Here is a 17,525-nt window from a genome sequence, read left to right as displayed (position 1 = left end):
GACCATTATTTCTGCAATGTATTTATGTGCACTTTTAGGGGTATGAACATCCGCTTAGACACCTTGAGATAGATAAAAAAAGTCTCCATATATAACTTAGTTTTTTGCAGTAATTGATTTTAACTATGAAGTGTCTGCAATAAAATTCTGTTTGCATGATAAAAAGTATAACCTCTTATATCTCTTCAAAATGTCTCTGCAAACCAGTATGTAAGAAGCGTCTCTAAACTTGAAATCATCTCTAGTAAATGTCTCTGTATGGTATTTCCAGATTTAAGAACCCCTGGTCTGTTCCATAATGCACATTAGATTCATTTACCTCATTAATACAGAGGGCTTATAATAAGATACGAAATCACAATTATTAGCAAGTATATTTGAAAATAAATTTAGTGATACCAGTGCCGTATCATGTGAATCACACATTAACGAAATAATCCTTAGTCAAAATGAACCTTATATATATTAACGACCCTCAACGTAACCTATTAAGCTTTATATTATGGAATAGAAAGAATAGCTAAAATACAATGCCTACCATCTTTTGTTTCCCACCACCACCCCTAACCCCCCCTAGAAAAGCCTACCCATAATTTTGTCTTTGTCAGTATTAATTAGAAGTCATAAACCAAAACGTCACATGCGTACATGACAATAAGTCCGCGATGGGAACATGCGTCCTGCAAGCACCAACCACGAACTTGTGCACTTGCTTCCTGGCAGGTAACCTTGGAAGAGTGGAGGGAAAAATCTCTCACCAGATCGATAATCGACCTCTTGTTTTCTCCTCTTTTTCCCTACTCCACATCATCCAACGATGTGCCTTTCGTGTTTTGGGCGTCTCTGTTTCGATTTCTCTCCGTCGCCATCTATATATTTTTACACAGGAATAGAAAGTAGAATTTGCAACTAGCTAGCTACGTGTGCATAGCTTGACCATGTCCTTTAATTTGAGTTTTGGAAACAGAATACAAAATACATGGATGTGGATTAGGAAATACTACATATATTGTGCGCCTGCAAAATTTAAAGAAAATAAAAATATATGATAATATTTGGGTTACACACACACGAAAAAAAAGCATGCAATATGTGTGAGTAGCACATGCATGATACTCCCTCATTCCCAAATTACTTGTCATTTTAGATTTCTAAAAAAATCCCACAATAAATGTATAGGACTAACTTCTCAATCAGCAGTTTGTACCCGTGAACGACCTCCTTGGTATTCGAATTTTTTTCTAAAACGACAGATAAAATGGGACCGAGAGAGTACCATTCATGATCACTTTTTTACATAGGTAAATATACTAGTGAAATTATGCAGGTGTAATCTTCTGCTGGATCCAGGTCCAGAACAACCTATCCCATCAACTAATCTGGTCTCATTTCATAGTATATTAATTACTAATTTTCTTATTGGGGGATACATTTAATTATTACTTTTACTATTGCAGTGGGTGTCCTCACTATTTTTCATGACTACATATATATCATAGTTACTATTTTTATTTAAGCTAATTGATATTCATCAAAAACTATTTATATTTAAGCTAATTCAATGAAAGCTTAAAAACTTTCAATCATAGTCACTGAATCTCAAATAAACGGATATCAGATGAAAGGTGTAAACTTATCGCTTAAACATATTTTATAAAACAGGGCCTAAACATATTATTTTATAAAACCTGGCAGGAGGAGAGAAGCACAAACAGGACGTGCACGGTTGAGTGGGCAACAATCAAGTGGAAGTGGTATTCCCTCCGTCCGGAAAAAAAGTGACGTGTATTTGTCGTCACTTTTTGTACATGTTTCCCCCCAAAAATTGTACAGGTATTTTATATATCCACCTTTCCGAGCCATCCATTTTCATGATCTGGCCGTGCGGGTAAAGTTCAGCACAACCAGTCGCTCACCGGGATGTCCTAATTAAAAGGCCGCCATTCGCGGGTTAATTGCGTACGGGGGGCCGGGTCTAATTCGCCGAAGAATTGGGCGCGAAACAAACAGGACGTGTCTTTATTGTCACCGTTGAAAAATCCTAAGCTAATGAATTAGTCGCGTTTTACTTTCCTGGTGTATACTATACGACGTGCGCGTGCATCACAAGAGAGCAAGACGTTGAGAGACGACAGTGCTGGTTGTGAGAGAGGAGCCGAGCGATTGAGCGCTTAATTTCAGGAAGCAGTATGTACATGCGTACGTATATATACCATGAAAAATAAACCTTAGCTAGCTTGCTAGCTTGATCAACAAATTTAGGATCCGAAGAACCATTGAATCTGGCCGTGAGGAAGCAATCGCGAAGAGAAGCGCCGTAGCTGTTGAGGACGACCGCGTCCCCGGGGCTGTTGAGGATCCTGGAACGCGCGTCGTCTCGTACGTCTACGCACGAGGATCCGGGCACCGGCCGAGGTCCAGCTTCTCATCGGCGTGTGTCACTCACCTCCACGCGCAGAAGTCTATGAGTGTTGGAACCTGCTCCGCGATGAGCGGTGGTGGACGATCGAGCCGTAGGGAGCGGGGGTGGTGGTGGGGCGGGGGCAGTACGTATGCAGACTTATTGAAAGAGACTTAATTATTACTTCCGTCTAATAAAAGATGTCTTAAATTTGTCAAAATTTAAATGTATTAGACATGACCTAGTGCATAGATCGATGCATTCAAATTTAGTCAAAGTTGAGACATTTTTTGTTAGACGGAGGAAGTAGTATTACTTTCGACTCATATCATTAATTTGTCTCAAATTTGTTCAAATATGAATGTTTCTATGTTTAAAAAACGTCTAGAGGGATCAATTAATTAACCGCGATTCCATTTGCACCGAGAGGAGTCTTTTACATTGATCGTTTCAGCTTAAACAAACTAACTAACTGCTGAGAACCAATCATATAGATCGGGTTGTTAGCCAACGAGTTATGTTGGCACCTCACCAGAGTTCAATAAGGTCGCATTTGGTGTCTCACTTTGTAAAAATTATACTTAAAAAAAAAACTAAGTACATATGCACACACACCTACTATCTCCGTTCCATATTAACTGGGAGTATTGCTATATATGTTGATCTTGTAGAGAGTAAAAGTCACGAATCTTAGATGATAACACTCACAAAAGTATGCAGGTCGCACTACTACAAAACGGTCTATATGCAACGGCACATCAGTAACGGGGTCTGGCGCGACCGTTACTAATGAAGAAAATCAGTGTCGGTCGCGTCCGCGACCGTTACTGATGAACCGAGCGGGCACCGCCCGTCCCCACCCAGCCACACATCAGTGGCGGTCGCGCGACCCGACCGCCACTGATGAACACTCATAGCTCGCGAGTTACATCAGTGGCGGTCGGTTAAGGGGCGACCGCCACTGATGAACCATGCAGCCGACCGTTACTGATGTTCCCATGATTATCAGTAACGGTCGCGAAAACCGCGACCGACACTGATGATCGTCGCGTTTTAAATACGCTGGGCAGAGCCGCAGCTGGTCGCGCCGCGCGTCGTAACGGACCAGCTACGGCCCCTTCCTCTCCGGCGACGGCGAGGTGCTGCTCGACCGCGCCATGGCTGCCGGCGAGCCCCTCAGGTAGCCCCTCCTCCCTCCCCCCCCCCCCCCACGCCGGCGTCGCCGCCTCCATGGCCGGCGGGCGGTCATGGCCGCTGAGCTCCATTTTTGGAGCTCCGGCGGCCGGCGAGCTCCAATCTTCGAGCCCGAAGCTTCCCTCTCCCTCCCGATCTCTCTCACCGGCCTCCAATTTCTCTCCGAAGTTTCCCAATTTCAAATTTTTGAGCTCCGCGGCCGCCGGCCAAAATGCGGCCTCCTCGTCGTCGCCCGGAGCTTCACTCTCGCTTGTGAGCTCTCTCTCCCTCCCGATCTTTCTCGCCGGCCTCCAATTTCTCTCCGAATGTCTCTAATTTCAAATTTTTAGTTAGCTCGGTTAATTAACACCTTAATCTCCTTGTCAATGATTAGGCTAACTATTTTTCTTTTTTGTTTTTTTGTGTATTGTGTTGTAGATCGAAGGACCGTTCTTGGATGTACGCCAAGGAAAGAATCAATGCTCGATGGAGAACCAAATGAACGGTCTTTTTTGGAGTCGCGAAAGATGATATGGAACGAAAAGGACTTTTGATGATGCGTTGTCCATGTCGCAAATGTGGAAACACATGCATGATGAAGCCTGAAGATGTTCAGATGCACGTGCTGGCATCGAGTTTTGTGGAAGGTTATTCTCGCTGGACTTGTCACGGGAAGGATGCGGTTGATGTCGATAGCGGTAGCGAAGATGATGATGTCCTGCGGTACGATCTGGCAAATGATTCCGAGGATGAAACAAGGGTCGATGAGGAGGCTAATGTAGAAGGTGAAGGAGCTCCACGTGGCAGGATTGTCGAAATGCTAGATGATCTGTACCTACGGGACCAGCTGGAGGACCCCGAAGATGAGGCAGAGTCTGCTCAGTTCAAAAGATTGTTGGAGGACGCAAACACACCCTTGTATGATGGAGCTGCCGAAGAAAACAACGTGTTCGAAGTGACGCTCGAACTTTTGAGGCTGAAGGCAGCATCATGCTGGTCAGACAAGGGCTTCACGAACTTGTTGAGTTATCTTGCTTCGGTTTTCCACAGCCAAAAAAGTTGCCCAAGAGCACATACGAGGCGAAGAAGATTACATGCCCGCTCGGATTAGATTGCGTGAAACATCATTCATGTCCAAACGACTGCATGGTATACATTGGAGAGTACGAGAACCATGCGAGCTGCCACATATCCGGTGCATCGAGATACAAGAAGAAAAACGCCAGAGCTGACGAAGACGATGGGGAAGAAGTGATGAAGGGCAGGCCGGCAAAGACTGTCTGGTATCTTACGGCAGGTGGCCGAGTTGAACGTTGGATGCAGAACGTTAAGGACGTGAGTTATCTCGTCTATCACGATCCGGCGCAGGCTGCATTCGATCCTGACGGGCACTACCGTGTGGAGGAACCTGGGGTCTTAAGACACCCTGCCGATGGGACTCAGTGGAGGAACTTCAACACGGCATTTCCGGATTTCGGGGCAGAGCCCAGAAACCTGAGGCTCGGTCTCAGCACTGACGGGATAAATCCTTTTGGAAACATGAACAACAAGCACAGCACATGGCCAGTGATTTTGTTTGTCTACAACCTTCCTCCATGGTTAATCATGAAGAGAAAGTACATCCACATGCGCATGCTCATACAGGGTCCAAAGCAGCCGGGAGCTGACCTAAATGTGTATCTGCAGCTAGTGAAGGATGAGCTGAAGCAGCTTTGGAACCCTGGCAGAGTTGTTTGGGACGCAAACAGGAGGGAGTACTTCACGATGAGAGCAACGTTTCTGACCTGCGTGCATGACTACCCCGCGAATGGAAATACTTCATGCTAGGTGACACATGGCTACAAGGCCTGTACAAAGTGCGGGGAAAACACGACATCGGAGAAGTTGCCCGCTTCATCCAAAATTGTTTACATGGGCCACCGAAAGTGGTTGGATGCTAAAGACCCTTGGAGGGATGACAAGGAAAAGTTCAACGGGAAGACGGAGCACGGGACAGCGCCGAAGGAGAAGTCTGGTTTGCAAATCCTCGAAGTTGTGAACGATCTTGAGGTTGTCCCCGGAAAGATTGCTGTGAAGAAATATAAGGAATCTGAAGGCATCGTGTGGAAAAGGAGGTCCGTATTCTGGGACCTGAAGTACTGGGCACATTTAGAATGCCGCCACAGCATAGATGTCATGCACGTGGAAAAAAATGTATGCCGCCACAGCATAGATGTCACTCAAGATGAGATGCACGATGTGCCTGACATAACTGGAGTCTGGGAGGACAATAGGCCTGACATTCTTATCAAGAACCCATATCAAGGCTAGAGATTCGAAGACAGATCCTAATTCGTGGCTAGGGAGTTCGACAGGGTGCTTATTTACTGTCCTGGAAGACCGATGGTCACCGAAGATTCCCTGCGTGCCGTGTTCAGAGAGATGCAAGAGCTTCATCAGTTCTACATGCAAGCATCAGCTGGTTCTCAACAGCATGCCCAACAGATCAACGTTACAATCCCAAAAGACTATGGCTTCTTTGACCAAGAAACCGTGAACATTCAGGAACGTCCTATCACCTTTGGTGTGGAGTTCAACGAACTGTTCCACCTCTTCAACCGCTAAAAGCTTGATATCAATCTCTTAAGGCTGTGGTCTGCCTACCAAATAAGAGAACTGCGGCGATTGAAGGTCAAAAAAGTAGCCATTCTAGACCCCGCGATGTTCAACTATGGTGACATCGGTCTTGAGCCTGAAAAGGATGCCTCAAAAACCATGGCATCTAAATACTTGGTGACATGTCTCGAGAAATACGCGGACGACGACTTCACCCTCTTCTTCCTTAATCTGGAGTAAGTTCAATTTTATATATGGAACCGTTTGTTTTTTCTAATTCAGTCTTTCTTATACACTCTTAGATACTAAAGTTTGTTTCTTTTAAAAACAGAGACCATTGGGTGACAATACTCATTTGTTTGCCTTGGTCCGCGGTGTACTACTTCGATTCACTACTTCCGAAGAAGGGTGTTCGAGGTAGGTTATGAAAACCCATCAAATCACTCATTAACACTGCCTGGAAAGTGGCGACCAAGGGAAAACTAGCTGGTAGAGGCTATAAAGACGAGCCTCACCACAACCACAGGTTCCCTTACCAGCAACACTTGCCAGGCAGTGTGTTCTGTGGCTACTACTGCTGTCACATCCTTATGGAGAATGTCAGCATGTTCAAGCCTGAGTGGAAGGGGTCAGTCGTGGCGATGGAAGAGTACTGGTGGCCCTGAATGACAATGGGACACTGACCTAAATGGGTCGTCTATAACATTCAAAGGGAGTTCGTCCATCTCATAAACAATGAGGTCATCAAGCCTAGTGGAGACTTCTTCGAACGCGTGGAACAAGTCGTGTCTAGGGTTCACCCACGACAATAGATTCAAGTTTGAAATAAGATACATTTGTATTCTTTATATGCTTCCATGAAATTTTGACACTTTGTAATTATGCTTCTATGGAATTTTGACACTTTGTAATCAATATCGTGAAGTAAGATATATTTATATTTTTTATATGCTTTATATGATGTGGCTTATATACACTTGTATGCTTTAAATGATGTGATGTGATGTGATGCGGCTTTATATGTATTTTTCTGGGATGAGATACATTTTTCTGTGATGAAATACATTCTGTGCTGTGCTGGATATAACTTTCTGTGTATTTCCTGTGGTTTTAATTAATTTTTTAAATACCGAAAATGTATCAGTGTCGGTTCGGGAAAGATCGACCGCCACTGATGTATATGTACATCAGTAACGGTCGCTCCGACCGTTACCGACCGTTACTGATGTCGGTAACGGTCGGAGCGACTGTTATTGATGATGGGTATCATCAGTAACACGAAGTTAGTAACGGCAGCTCCAACCGTTACTGATGTTGTTTTTCGACCGTTACTGATAATCCTTTCTGTAGTAGCGTCGGAGTATTATTGAAGATGTGGATGCGGAGAAAATCAATGCAAGGTGGGTTGTAGAAGGGACCCACGACGCTGGCTGGCCAAACATGCACAACGTCACCTGGTGCTGCTTTATATAGATAGCTCGTTCATCCCCGGTCTGGCCCTCATGCGCGCAGGCGGGTTTTGCCGGTCTCTCAACTCTCAAGAGCCGAACTGGAAGCTAGCATCGGAGGCAGCATGCAAATTGCAGTAACAGTATGTATGTACTATATGTTCATGATCCTGCATGCCTTTTCTTTTCCTTATTTTTTTGTTTGATGCGCGAGCGACCAGCGGAGGTGTTCTTGTTACTTACAAAAAAAAAAATAGCCGGGTTCCTTCATCACAGATAACAGAACAAGCAGACGAGGATCTTACTTACAACATCTCGTCTCGGCACCACAAGGGCCAAAAGCACTCTTTCCCAACAACGGCAGAGTTCCCTACAAAAGCGAAGATAGAAGATCATCAATTCCTTAAGGAGGGCGAAAAGATTTGCACCAACTTCAGAGCAAATGAAAGGCTGCTGTGACCTGTGATTAAGCGAGCCATCACCTTAACCTGTTCTTTACTAATGGCAATCCGGCGGCCCATACCAAAAAGCATGGCTTGCCGAGAAGGCCATTCCAGACAGCGAGCACACACAGATTTTGGTAGAAGCCATTACGGCTTCTCTCACCCTGCTTCGCTTCTCAAGTTAACGGTGTGTAGTGTCAGGAACTTCACGGCCGCTGAGTGCCTGAGTTCAGCAACCTCGCTGGCACGCGGCTTCGGCTCAACTGGATTAGGTACGAAGGGTCCTTAATACCCTGCGCAAAACCAAACTGAAAACCGAAAAAACCGAAACCGAACCGAAATATCGGTTCCCGGTTTTTTGGTTTCGGTTCCGGTTTCGGCACGGCTTCGGCTCAACTGGATTAGGTAAGAAGGATCCTTACATCACCGTCGCCATGCATGGGAGCTAAGCTTCAAACTCTGTCTTGGTAACTGCAGAGTGCTCATGGCCCCGAAAGGCCCACCATTCATCTAATTTACTGATTTGCCCATAGTGTTAAGTTTTTTTTTTTGATAAGTAATGGGATGATCTTCAGTGCATAAAATGATGGGGCCAGGCTTCCCAGCTACATCTCTTCATCGATCTTGTTTATTGTCTACTGGGTCGTGGTTTTTCTTTTGTCGTCAACACTAATTCATGTGTTTGGGCCTCCATGCCCAGGCACCAGGCTTTGCCTTTGGGCTAGCTCCGCCGTACATGGCCCGTTCAGAGCCTGCGTCTTCTTCTGCTCGAGGAAGAGGATCCTGGAGACACCAAGTCTTGCTGAATACTGATCCTGATTAATAGGGGTGGGCATAAAAACCGAGAAACCGAAACCGATCATCGAAGAACCGAAAACCGAAGCCGATTGGACCGAAACCGAAGAACCGTTTAAAACTTTGGTTAGCAAACTCAAAGAACCGAAGTTTGTTCAGTTAATTCGGTCTCTTGCCTCGGTTAACCGAAAAAACCCGAGGAACTGAAGTTCATTGCTACATCTTTAAAATTTAATGTTTTCATTGCATGTTAGATGATATTTACTCATTACGTGTGTCTGTGTCACATAAGATTATGTGTTTATTTTTGCGTGTAACTTACGGTTCTCAAAATTTTTAAGATAACTTCGGTCCACATATTTGAAGAACCGAATTTCATGAAAACCGGAAGAACCGAACCGAAATTTCGGGTATAACCGAACGCCCACCCCGACTGGTTAATGACCGACTGTAAATTTTTGTGTGGCAGATTAGATCGAGTAGCTGCACCAAGTAATTATTAAGGTTAATTAATGAATCGGCGAGGAAGACGAGCTACTCCTTGCCGCGGACACAGCCCGCCATACTCACGCGTTGTGCAATCCAGTAAGACTCCTTAAATTTGTGCTGTTTCTTTTCTACTAATCCTAGCTTGCTGAATAATGACCCCCTCGGCCGTTCTGTGCGCGTGCAAACCCAGGCGATGGCACGCTTTTGGAGACGGATCCGTTGCTAGGGATCGTCGCGGCGGCGTGCACTCTGTTCTGCGCCTACGACAACTTCCAAGTCGCGTTTGTACTGGACGCTTGCAAAGGATACCAGGAGTGGGTAACCGGTGTAACCCAGGTTGTAATCTGCATCGCCTTTGTGGTCGTCAAGATCCACGAATTCCCCGCGGTTCAGTGGCCGGCGCCGCCGCCATTGCCGTCGACCGCGTTCATCCTCCCCGCATGCCCGGCCAACTCCCGGATCTGCCGAGACACGGCCGTCATCGTGATCATCTCCTACGTGCTGCTGCTCGACATTTCCCTGGGCTACATCTGGCTCGCCGTCTTCCCCGCGGTCGCCATCGCCTTCATATACGCGCTCTGCACCAAGCTCTGCCCTCCTCCTCCTGCGCCTCCTGCGGCAGCTGGATGCAGCGAGCTTCGTCCCAACTCTCAAGACAATGGCGGCATCGACCGCAAGACCAGGAAGCGAGCTCTCAAGGCAATGGCAGCGGCGCCCTTCTTCGCGCTGCTGCTGATGGCGCAGCTCGAAGACGAAGCGGCCAACACGTTCGCAGTCTCCCAGTTCCTCCTCTTCCTCAGCACCACGCTCGGCGCGCTGGCCTACATGATGATGAGGCTCCCGGCCTGCGGCGTGGCGCCGGCGTCGGAGCTGCTGCACAAGGCCTTCCTGCTGCTATTCCTGGTGACGGCGCATGCCATGGCGGCCGAGGCGCTGGGCGAGGAGGGCATGGTCATGGCCTGCGCGCCGGAGCTCCTCCCCGTGGTCATCTGGTTCGGCCTTCACCTCGATGGCAACAGCTCCATCATCAGCCTCGACCAGATGAAACGGCCAGGGAAATATGTGCTCGGCGTTCTCGCTCCAGTGGCCGTAGCTCTGCTAGCGTACCTGGCGACCTCCATGGGCGAATCTGGCCTCTCCAGGTGCACGACGATCTTGGTGTCCTGTGGCGTCTCAGGGCTTCTCACTTACTATCTCGCGTTCATGCTGCGTCAGTGGCCAGGGCAGCAGACTGCTGCTGGCAAGATCGACGATGTGGCTCCGGCTCCGGTTGACATAAGCCTTCCGCCTAAGAAGAAAGGAGGCAAGGGCAAGAGTGCCGCTGCCTCATCATCAGGGGAGGCTGCGCAGCCTGAAGAGCAAACTGTGGCCGCGTCGTCATCGGAGGATGCTGTGCGGCTCCTCGAGCTTTGGGCAATGTTTCTGCTCACAGTTGCGGCTGCATTGCTGATACTCCAATATGTGGTTGCTCGCCGGCTTGGCCTGCAAGAATCGCAGCTGCTTGACACTTTCTGCCGAAATTTCCAACGACTATGTTGGTAATTTAGCTGAGCAAATAAGACAGGCAAACCGATTTTTTTTGGGTCCATCCTGATGCTTTACAGAGTGTCTCCTGAACTGCAGGCTACATCTGTACTCCAATTTTGGCTTTTGTGTACAAAATGCTATGTAGTTCGTACAGTACAATTGCACATTAATCTGTACGGCGCACTGTATAGTCGATACATAATTTCTGAAGTCAAATGTACTGTTCAGGCTTTCATTACTTCTGAGGTTCACTTCAAATGAGACAAATCATGTTTCAACTTAACCTTTTCATCAACTTTCTCTTGCCAACCCTCCATAAGCAGCAGAAGCTTGCTTACTCAAGCATATGTACAGTACAGTAATCTTCAGGGCTCCCTCATCATGTAGGATGCCAACAAACCATACCCTGTTTCAAACAAAGAAAGTTCCCCAAAATCCTAGGGGGAATCGAACTGTTTCTATGTAAACTTTGCAAAATTTCGTGTTAAATCGCTCCTCAAAAAGGCAGCTGGGTACATTACAGTTACAACTCTGTATTCTGTAGGTATACACACCGTAGCAATTAATGCTTCAGTCTAGGACTAGGTCTCTCCTCTTCTTCGGGTTCGATGGCTCGGCGCCACCTGTTCCTTTCTTCATCATCGCCACGAACTCTGAATAATCTATCCTCCCGTCCTACATTTGTCAGTCAAGAAAATACTTTAGTTTCTTTCAGATACATGTATCATCAATTGTTCTCTATCTGTATGCCTTTTTCCTAATAATAAAACGGATCTGTGATGTTCCATGCTTACATTGTCGGATTCGGCTTCGGAGATGACCTCCTTAAATTCGCTGGGGTCGTACAGCTTTTGCTCCTGCAAGGCTTGCTCCAGCTCTTCTACTGTTATGAACCTGCACGACACATGGGATAGAAATGTATGCTACAAGAGTCTCTGCAAGCGTCTGGAATTCAGGTAGCTAAGGTTTGCTGATCATTATTTATTTTTCTGTTGCCCGACTTACCCACTGTTGTCCTTGTCGAAGTACTGGAATGCAGTGTAGAGGTTCTCCTCTCTGTCCATTCTGTTCATGTGCACCGTCGCCGTAACGAACTCCTCGTAGTCGATCAATCCATTGCCATCGGCGTCGGCCTGGAAATCGAAGCAGAGAAACAATTACGGATTTGCTAGGGAGCAGTCGCCTGAGAATTTGATTTTCTCAGTCAACGGTGTGGTCCGTTAGATCTGCGTCAAGATTCGTGCGAAGACGTCCCACGTTAAATAAAGAAACAACGAGCCCTCTGCATTGTTGCTTGGCTGGCTCGTGGTCCAGCGCTGCCAGTCCCAGTCCTTTAATCTGTTTTTTTTTCATTTTTTTTCTTTTGCTTGGTTTTTGTTTCGTTATACCTTCTATTTTCAACTGGGATTGCAACTGCAATTTTTACGTCGCATGGGATTGCAACTTTAATTTTTACAATTGTACCGTAATTTTTTTTAAAGCGAGGAAGAAAAAAGGTAACAAAAGGAATAACTACCAGATTTCACTTGCAATTTTAAAATTGCACCTAAAATTTCACATGCAATTTTGAAATTCGTAAATTGCAATGCAAATTTTTATATGATAATTCCCCAACAAATGGTGATTAAAGAAAAAAAATGCACACACACACCGGCTGCATGCGCACACACACAGGCTGCATGCATACACGCTCCCACACCGGCTGCATACAGCAATTGAGAAACTCTCTTTCTCAGTCGACTTAGAGGTAGGCAAACCCAATCATTCTTTGAACTACTGCTAGTGTGCGCCCTGAACGACGTCGATCGTAGACAGCTAGGTGATTCTCGTGTGTTGTCGCGGGAAAATATATTTGCATATTTGAACATGATGATGTTAGGAACAGCTCATACTCGTGTGGACGATGTAATTATACATCCGGCAAACTCCAATTTGTGAATTACTAGTTAGGTACGTATGAACAAACTCATGCTGTGAGGGTCGTTTAATTTAATGCTATTTTTCTGGTATTATTGTTGCATACTCACGAATGAAACAACGTACGACACATCTGGTCACATGCTTTCCATTCATTGGATCGATGCATCTGGCGAGAATAAAGCAGCTAGGTTGTTCGAACTTTGAACAACAACCAGATTCCAGTACACACCAATAGATCCGACGGATTCCAGTACACACCAATCGATCGGTCCGACTAATTAGCTGGTATAATTAACGCGATGGGCTGATTAAATTATGGCGCGCAGATTCGATCTAGGTATCGAGTAATAGATCTGAAACTACATACGGAGTAGGTGTGAGTCTGGGCAGTCTGCATGAAGCGGTCATCACGCGTACACGACCAAACTGCAGCGACTGCGCGGTCACTGCGCGAGGTCGACAACGATGTTCGGCGACGCGACGAGTCAGGCGGCTCATCGTGATTATGGCCAAATAATCCATTAGAGGCTAGAGCTAGCGCGCAGCAACTGATCATGCATGCACGAGAATCTGAGCAGACTAATGAAGGAGTAGTGATTAGTACTACATCGATTAATATATTAGCACACTAGTACGTGGATGCATGCGGTTCTCTTAAGGGCAGTGCATCTTTTTCTTTTTCTGAATACTACATCATACTTGATCTTCATTTTACAACTCTAAATCAGCTGTGTTCATTAAATCCGTCGCGATATATATTTTCCTAGTATATTAATTAGTTTATGCCGTGTATATATTATATCTATTTCTATAAACTTTGGCCAAACTTCAAAAAATCTAACTTAAGACAAATCTAGAACATACCTTATACTCCCTCCGTTCCATAATTCTTGTCGAAATATTATACGTATCTAGACGCTTTAAAAAAATAGATACCTCCATTTTTAGACAAATTTGAAACAAGTATTATGAAACTGAGATAGTATTTAAGAACGGAAGTAATATTATATTCTACCCTAGCTCTAGCTTGTAGTACGTACTATAGTATATACGTTCATCATATTACCTCCTACGATCTACATACAGCAAGCTTACCATATTCTACGTACATCATCCTTGCGCGGTGCTCACATACACAACGAATCAAAACCCAGACTTTAGAAATCACTCCACAAATCACAATATTCATCTTATATTTATATACTCCCTCCGTCTCATATCAAGTGACACAAAAAATTTCAAATATGAATGTATTTGTAATTAAAAGCCGTCTAAATTCATATAATATTTCGCCAATTAATATGAAACGAAAGAAGTATATCTAACATAAGTCTGCTTGGTCTTGGATCGACAGCCGCGTCCGCAAGTGGCTAACCAGTACAGCAACCAGAAGTACAACTAGCACCGTGCGTTTGGCCATTAACTCTTTGATCTCCGTCTCTAGGAGATTATTCTGCCGTGCGTAGCTGATTGCTCTAGGAATATAATTTATGCCCATCAATCCGAGGTAATAGGTAGTAGTATTATTGTTAACGTCTGTGTCTATAGTGTCACTACCGGAAAACCCCGTGCAAAAGCCGCCGGCAAAGAATCCTTTGCCGGTGGAGCTCCATGCCGACGGCCTTTGCCGGCGGTTCCGACGGAAAGCCGCCGGCAAAGGTGGCTTTGCCGGGGGGCCGTGGTCTCCGGCAAATCCGGTTTCTCCCCTAGTGCGTGTGCTTTTTTAAAAAATAAAATAGAACTTACTCGGTAGTATGAACGCGTGTATTCGTCCGGTCGTCGAGTCTTCCAGGTACTATCGAGAATAATACGTGCTAGTACAAGATTAACGATCAGAACTGCGTCGCCCGCCAAACCGAACCAGCACCCGGTCGTTACAACTTCCCATAAACTAATGATTCTGCCAGCTGAAAATATGAGGCCAAACTTTATTTATAGCCACCAGCATTAAGGTATCGGCTGCAGGTACCAACCTCATAAAAACCATAGCACCGTTGCATTGGATAGTGGAAACGTATTAGGTAAAATCTATGTTCAGTGAAAATCTAAAAACTTTCAATCATAACTAAACCTTCAATCACTTAAATGTATTTTATGAGGACCCTCGAGTAGAAAAAGTTCAAGTTTTTTTTTTCATAAAGTACGTAGCTTTCACCTTCAATTTCATCCGTTTATTTTAATCTAGTGGATATGATTAAAGAAAATTAAGTTTTCACATAATAGAAGTTTTCATAATACGTCGCCTTGGATGCACTTACTTGCTTAAAAAAAGAATGAACAATTACATTTTTAGGTTTTTACCTACGAGATCGGTTGCTGTCGGCCATGTGATGTCAACACACACCCTCGTGTACATGATCAAAAGGGTGTTAGTTGAAAGTGTAGTACAACTACAACTGGTAGTAGTATACGAAAATCCTGCCTAGCTAGGTTTTAGGTTTTTGAAGACGTCAATTTATATCACATTCGGGTATAGTTTTTCAAACATTCAGGTTTTGGGTATATATTCAACTATAACAATTCAATGAAATATATTAGTCCCCGATTGTTTATTGTTATTTTAGGGTATATTGAAATCACATACCGATAATTCAGGGTTTGAACATGACATACCCAGATTTCAGGGTGTGTGATTCAAATATACCCGAAATAGCTCGATATATAACGTATGATTAGCCATCTCAGGTATAGTGTAGGGCGCGGCAGTCGATATGAACTTTAATTCTAGACACGTAGCTAATATTTGTTGGGACACACGGCGGTATGTTACTCTAGAACAAAGAAAAGTTTGTACGTGTGTACTGCACAACCCAAGATCATGTCATGGTTATAGACCCCAATATTATCATTAGATACGCAGACTCATAGTGAAAGTAGAACTAGGTGTGAGATCGAGATAGGCAATCAGAGCGAGGGGTGAATGATTGCGCGGAAGCAAATTAAAACTTTTCCCGAAAGTTCAAACCCTAAATCACCTTTCTGTCCGTGAAAGTAAAACAGCCGTAACTTTTGATTAGATGAACCAAAAAATACGTATGAGTATGCAAAAGAAAGGTATTGAAATTATCTAACCAACACAATAAGAATCAGTTCAATCGGACGTACCAATCAAAAGATATGATCAAAATAGTAACAACTGACAGAAAGTTACGAGGATTAATCTAAAACCAATTTCGAGGAATAACAAGAAAGATGAATTAATCGCAATCTTCTCTTGATCTCGTGATAAACCTGCAGCAAAATATTATGAACTTGTGATGAACCTGCACCAAAGTGTTAGAAAGATCTAGCAGGAAGATTTCACGAAGATCCGAGAAGAACAGAAATGATACCGCCAACGAATCTCTTTATTGCAACGATGTCGATCGATTACAAAAGATGCAACCATGCATCCAAGAACTCTCCAAGAATTGATCTAGATCCAAAGCTCTGAGTTCCCTCACGTCCTTACTAAAACCCTAGCTAGGATGCCCTCTATTTATAAGGAAAAATTCGCGACCCTAAACCAAAGTCCGAATCCAACACGAACTCCTCTGTCCCGGTCGGTATTTTTCCCGTGGAGCCCGCATACGACCTTGGATTGAAATGACTCCAAAAGCAAAGTTGTTCTTCTCGACGACGCGCACAACTTTCATGTAGACCACTTTTTCATCCGACGTCATTTTGATGACGCTGCTGTTTAATCTTTAAACAGCTCTCATCCAGCCACGGCTAGACCTACATATCTTCACGTCGATGCCACTCCGTGCCATCAACTCTTCTTGTGATGTCTTCAAAACTCGACCATCACGTATCGAATATCTTCAATACCGTACATATCCGGTATAAACAACGTACGACAAACCGGTGCTCTCCCGGATCATCGTAGCCTTCACTTCCATTGTTCCTTCGCACGAACGTCCCACATGACCTTAATCCTCGACCTCAGCTTCTCCCAAGCTTCGTCCCTCGATCCCGTCATCGACCACGTTCCTCTAGCTCCGGCAACACCTCAAAGCGAACACACAAATCGCCAGTACGAGCACAAGTCCACGACTTGACTCAGGGTAAGTTCCACACAACTCACGCCATGTTTTCACATAAGAAACTAATGGATCAGCACACCACTAGCAAAGCACTAAGTCCAAACAAGATACATGTCATCACATAAATATCCATATTATCCAAAATATCCACATCAATATTTCATCTAAAACACTTGCCAATGTTACACATCACCTATGATTTCACACTAGGGCAGTGCATCAATGCAGTTGTAGTCGTAATGCCTACTCCTACTCGCGCAAAAGAACTAAAGAGATATAAAATTGTTTTTACAGCATCCTAGTACTATTTTGCAGTACTAAATATGAAAATTTCAGAAAAAGTTTCTTTTAATATATATTTTTGTCTTTTATAAATATAATGTAACTAATTGACTTTAATGTACATAGATATCTCAAATCTTGCTAATATGTAAAATGACAGGTTTAATTATTAATTCATGTATGCCATTGATCCGCCTCCGTGGGGATTTTGAATAGGACTATGATGCAAATTTGATAATGCTGAAAGTATTTTTACTCCCTCCGTCCAACAAAAGATGTCTCAAGTTTGTCAAAATTTGGATGTATCTAAACATGACTTAGTGTATAGATGCATTCAAATTTAGTCAAAGTTGAGACATTCTTTTTTGGACGGAGGAGTATCATAATATGCAAAGAACAAATCCAAAACTACACCATTCGTATTGTT

The 17,525-nt window shown here is 44.4% G+C and overlaps 1 protein-coding gene across 7 annotated transcripts; it reads left to right on the top strand.

Moving 5' to 3' along the window:
• The first annotated feature begins 7,607 nt into the window (after positions 1 to 7,607).
• LOC100837437 lies at positions 7,608 to 11,154 on the top strand. 7 transcript variants are annotated; one of them, XM_024462771.1, is made up of 4 exons: positions 7,634 to 7,760; positions 7,839 to 8,465; positions 9,325 to 9,440; positions 9,535 to 11,154. In XM_024462771.1, the coding sequence occupies exons 3-4, from the start codon at positions 9,368 to 9,370 to the stop codon at positions 10,884 to 10,886; spliced, it is 1,425 nt and encodes a 474-aa protein (XP_024318539.1). In that variant the 5' UTR covers positions 7,634 to 7,760; positions 7,839 to 8,465; positions 9,325 to 9,367; the 3' UTR covers positions 10,887 to 11,154. The 7 variants fall into 7 exon arrangements, with proteins under 7 accessions (XP_010238765.1, XP_010238764.1, XP_003578965.1 ...); XM_024462773.1 differs by having other exon boundaries at positions 7,652 to 7,764; positions 7,894 to 8,465; XM_024462772.1 differs by having other exon boundaries at positions 7,663 to 7,764; positions 7,875 to 8,465.
• The last annotated feature ends 6,371 nt before the right edge of the window (positions 11,155 to 17,525 follow it).

This window comes from Brachypodium distachyon, chromosome 4 (assembly GCF_000005505.3).
Source record: "Brachypodium distachyon strain Bd21 chromosome 4, Brachypodium_distachyon_v3.0, whole genome shotgun sequence".
Classification (NCBI taxonomy): domain Eukaryota; kingdom Viridiplantae; phylum Streptophyta; class Magnoliopsida; order Poales; family Poaceae; genus Brachypodium; species Brachypodium distachyon.
Note: the sequence above shows the minus strand (reverse complement) of the source record. Positions and strands in the feature narration are given on the sequence as shown.

Excerpts from the sequence above, each read along its gene's own strand:
- LOC100837437 (XM_010240463.3), top strand. The coding sequence starts at position 9,368 with ATGAATCGGCGAGGAAGACGAGCTACTCCTTGCCGCGGACACAGCCCG. Across the intron at positions 9,441-9,534 it reads CTCACGCGTTGTGCAATCCA|GCGATGGCACGCTTTTGGAG; the intron begins GTAAGACTCCTT and ends GTGCAAACCCAG.